We start from the raw sequence: 5,000 nt of genomic DNA on the forward strand, positions 1-5,000 counted from the left end.
CACGTCGTCTGAAATACACTCGTCTGAATTACACGTTGTCTGAAATACACGTTGTCTGAAATACACGTTGTCTGAAATACACGTTGTCTGAAATACACGTTGTCTGGGGTTAGATGATGATTCTACGGAGAGGTTAGAACCGAAGGTGTGCTGCAGCTCTAGAGACAGAACAGTGTTGGTTAATTCCGTTATTCTAAGACTCAGAGACACGGTGGTGAGTTGATATCGTGTCTCATTGCGCACGGGCGGAGTGTGTTAGCTTGGCGACAGTACAGACGGACAGGAAGCGGAAGCCGTCCGGACAGGAAGTCACTCACACCATACGGGTCAGTGGAGTTGTAAGAGGAAGTGTCATTAAACGTCTCCGCTGAAAACACAGGTAGCACACACAGCTGGGGGTCACTGCTCCGCCCGTCTGTACATCGGCCCCCTCCTCACAACACACAGGTGACCATCCACAATGTGATGAACAGAAACATCCAGACGGCGTTACGTTAGAAACATGTTTCACTCTCCTTCAGCACCTCTGTGGAGCCACCTAGGAAAGACCAAATCCAAAGCGGGTTTCAAAGCATGTCATGTCAACACGTGGCCTCTAGTCTAGATGGAGCGATATCATATTTCATACGGAGGGAGAACGCTGTTGAGAGAAGAGGAACAAAGGAGGAGGAAGGATCACATGAACTCTCCGGGCCGCGACCGGGGTGGACGTGTTCCACTGCCCTTTGTGTGCGCGGTGTCCTGGTTGTGGGCAGTTTACACCAATAAAGATGACACAATATGTGTATTTCTTTCACAGAATTCCTTAAGAATGATAATTATTAAATATCAAATTGACAATATCTCTCAAACCAACATGACGTACGATGTGTTTGTTAAATCCAACCATTAACGGGGATAGCCACGGCGGCTACGTAAGCATGGTGACCTCATAGCAGCCCGACACAGTGTGGCCTGCTAATAAATCCAAAAAAGAGAAGGACGCGCACAACGAACAAAGATCAACAATGTAGGACGTCCTAGCGTTCAAGGGTTGATTTTAAGGGAAAAACAGCACTCCCCCTTGCTCCCCTAAGTATTGGGACACCCTACCCCTTAGTGGGAACGCGCCAAATCTAGGGGTAGGGCTCAAATCTAGGGTTAGGGGGAGAATCTAGGGTTTAGGGGGAGGATTGGGACAGGGCCTTAGTCTACCATCAGTGTGTGTGAGTGCTCACCACTCTGGACTTTGAGGGACACGGGGTTCTTCTGCTGGATGGTGTGTGTGTGTGTGTGTGTGTGTGTGTGTGTGTGTGTGTGTGTGTGTGTGTGTGTGTGTGTGAGTGCTCACCACTCTGGGACTTTGAGGGAGACGGGGTTCTTCTGCTGGATGGTGTGTGTGAACAGGAAGCGGGCGTTGCAGCTGTAGTCGGTTGTGGGCGTCCTTGGCCAGGACGTTGGAGAAGTACAGGTCTCCGTTCAGCCCCATGGACACACGCCTGTCCTGAGGGATGGGGATCATGGCTGAGAGAGAGAGAGAGAGAGAGAGAGAGAGAGAGAGAGAGAGAGAGAGGGGGGGGGGGGAGGGAGAGAGAGAGAGAGGGGGGGGGGGAGAGAGAGAGAGAGAGAGAGAGAGAGAGAGAGAGCGAGGAAGAAAGAAAGATAGGAGGAGTGTGAGAGAGAGAGGGAGAGAGAGAGAGAGAGAGAGGGGGGGGGGGAGAGAGAGAGAGAGAGAGAGAGAGAGAGAGAGAGACACAGACACACACATTGAAACGCATGGAGACAGAACAATACAGGGTTGCATAAATGTTAAATCTTCTTCTAGGATATTTTAATCCTCTGACAATATTAACATATTGACATATTATATAAATATTAGACACACTGATTATTTAGAGGGCTGTCAAGAGATAGTTAAACAAACAACAAGGAGAATGTCGTTTTACTTCAGTAGCAAAGCTCCTTTCAGACTAGAACCTAGTCAGGGTCACACTGGACAGCTCCAGTGGTCCACTGGCTGTGGCCCTCTGTGCCCTTTAGTGTACACTGGACAGCTCCAGTGGTCCACTGGGCTGTGGCCCTCTGTGCCCTTTAGTGTACACTGGACAGCTCCAGTGGTCCACTGGGCTGTGGCCCTCTGTGACCTTAGTGTACACTGGACAGCTCCAGTGGTCCACTGGGCTGTGGCCCTCTGTGCCCTTTAGTGTACACTGGACAGCTCCAGTGGTCCACTGGGCTGTGGCCCTCTGTGCCCTTTAGTGTACACTGGACAGCTCCAGTGGTCCACTGGGCTGTGGCCCTCTGTGACCTTTAGTGTACACTGGACAGCTCCAGTGGTCCACTGGGCTGTGGCCCTCTGTGACCTTTAGTGCGAAGGCCCCTGAGACCAGCTGGCTGGGGCCCCGCGCCGCTGACACCGCCTTCTGTGTGTGAACGTATCAATGGGTGTATGAATGGATAAATGTGTTTATGAATGGGTGTGTGAATGTATGAATGTGTGTATGAATGTGTCTGAATGGGTGAATGAAAGGGTGAATGAACGTGTTTATGATTGGGGTATGGATGGGTGAATGTGAATGTGAATGTGATTGTTGTATGGATGGGTGAGGTGTACTCTGTGAGCTGTACTCTGTGAGCTGTACTCTGTGAGCTGTACTCTGAGCTGTACTCTGTGAGCTGTACTCTGTGAGCTGTACTCTGTGAGCTGTACTCTGTGAGCTGTACTCTGAGCTGTACTCTGTGAGGTGTACTCTGTGAGCTGTACTCTGAGCTGTACTCTCTGAGCTGTACTCTGTGAGCTGTACTCTGTGAGCTGTACTCTGTGAGCTGTACTCTGAGCTGTACTCTGAGCTGTACTCTGAGCTGTACTCTGAGCTGTACTCTGTGAGCTGTACTCTGTGAGCTGTACTCTGTGAGCTGTACTCTGAGCTGTACTCTGAGCTGTACTCTGAGCTGTACTCTGAGCTGTACTCTGAGCTGTACTCTGAGCTGTACTCTGAGCTGTACTCTGAGCTGTACTCTGAGCTGTACTCTGTGAGCTGGTGTGTGCTTGCTGTGGGTGGGTTCATCAGCCTGGGTTATGTGTGGGTGTGTCATCGTCTGTAAAGGCTGTGGGGAGCTACAGGCTAGTGGTGACTCTCCTCACTCTGACACAGCGTACAGCCCATCAGCCACACTCTGCCCGTGGTATCACTGACACCATCACTGACACCATCACTGACACCATCACTGACACCATCACTGACACCATCACTGACACCATCACTGACACCATCACTGACACCATCACTGACACCATCACTGACACCATCACTGACACCATCACTGACACCATCACTGACACCAGCCACTTGGTGTTATGGAAACCTTTCCTGGGGAGAAGCCAGTCATAGGTCCTTAAAGCGCTGTGTGTGTGTGTGTGTGTGTGTGTGTGTGTGTGTGTGTGTGTGCGTGCGCTTGCGCGCGTGCGTGTGTGTGTGTGTGTGTGTGTCTGTGGGTGGGTGTGTGTCTGTGGTGATCATGGTTACATCATGTCATTTTTAGGACTCTGTGATTTATAAATATACAAATAAATGTCTTCATACAGACATTTTAACATGACTAAATGTATACAGTCATGTAATTTAGTGTTGACATGAATGTATATATTAAGTTATGTAAATACCTTATGGGCAGCGTGGCTTTATGTGTACTGGTGTGTGACTGGTTGTCTTAAACTAGGATTGTCTACACACATAAAAGACCAACACTGCAACACTGCAAATAGTAACATAAACATATAGTAACATAAAGATACAGTAACATAAACATACAGTAACATAAAGATACAGTAACATAAAGATACAGTAACATAAACATACAGTAACATAAACATATAGTAACATAAACATACAGTAACATAAACATACAGTAACATAAAGATACAGTAACATAAAGATACAGTAACATAAACACATGTTACTGGATGGAGAACTCCTTAGCCTGGGGCTATGGAGGCCAGGGCTATGGAGGCCAGGGCTATGGAGGCCAGGGCTATGGGGCCTGGGCTATAAAGGCCCTATGGAGGCCAGGGCTGAGGACCAGGTGTGTGTGTGTGGCTCACCGCTGTTCATCCAGAAGGTGTAGGGCGGGGGCAGGCCGGGGGGCGGGTTGCAGGGCAGCACCAGGTGTTGGCCCTCAAACACCACCTTGGGCTCCAGAAGCTCCTTGGGCCACAGGGGGGCCTCTGTGGGGCGGGGAGGACACAGTTATGGACAGCAGAGGGTGGGTGTGTGTGTGTGTGTGTGTGTGTGTGTGTGTGTGTGTGTGTGTGTGTGTGTGTGTGTGTGTGTGTGTGTGTGTGTGTGTGTGTGTGTGTGTGTGTGTGTGTGTGTGTGTGTGTGTGTGTGGCCTAGGCTTTCAATGCAAGCTAGTGGTGTTGGTGTTTGGCAGCTGGGGGCAGGTCCACAGTCTGGTGTCCGTGGGTTAAGGTTAAGGCAGGTCCACAGTCTGGTGCCAGTGGGTTAAGGTTAAGGCAGGTCCACAGTCTGGTGCCAGTGGGTTAAGGTTAAGGCAGGTCCACAGTCTGGTGCCAGTGGGTTAAGGTTAAGGCAGGTCCACAGTCTGGTGCCAGTGGGTTAAGGTTAAGGCAGGTCCACAGTCTGGTGCCAGTGGGTTAAGGTTAAGGCAGGTCCACAGTCTGGTGCCAGTGGGTTAAGGTTAAGGCAGGTCCACAGTCTGGTGCCAGTGGGTTAAGGTTAAGGCAGGTCCACAGTCTGGTGCCAGTGGGTTAAGGTTAAGGCAGGTCCACAGTCTGGTGCCAGTGGGTTAAGGTTAAGGCAGGTCCACCGTCTGGTGCCAGTGGGTTAAGGTTAAGGCAGGTCCACCATCTGGTGCCAGTGGGTTAAGGTTAAGGCAGGTCCACAGTCTGGTGCCAGTGGGTTAAGGTTAAGGCAGGTCCACAGTCTGGTGCCAGTGGGTTAAGGTTAAGGCAGGTCCACAGTCTGGTGCCAGTGGGTTAAGGTTAAGGCAGGTCCACAGTC

General features: G+C 50.4%; 1 protein-coding gene across 1 annotated transcript in view; it reads right to left on the reverse strand.

Annotated features, from left to right (window-relative positions):
• Positions 1-5,000, reverse strand: part of LOC311373569 (neurofascin-like) — a gene marked incomplete at both ends in the record, with an annotated part of 14,534 nt that overhangs the window by 4,959 nt on the left and 4,575 nt on the right. The window contains 4 exon segments of the mRNA XM_084490305.1: positions 1,331-1,337; positions 1,339-1,413; positions 1,415-1,503; positions 4,082-4,204. Of these exon segments, the coding sequence (XP_084346431.1) occupies positions 1,331-1,337; positions 1,339-1,413; positions 1,415-1,503; positions 4,082-4,204 (294 nt within the window).

This window comes from Micromesistius poutassou (assembly GCF_964030765.1).
Source record: "Micromesistius poutassou genome assembly, contig: SCAFFOLD_1081, whole genome shotgun sequence".
NCBI lineage: Eukaryota > Metazoa > Chordata > Actinopteri > Gadiformes > Gadidae > Micromesistius > Micromesistius poutassou.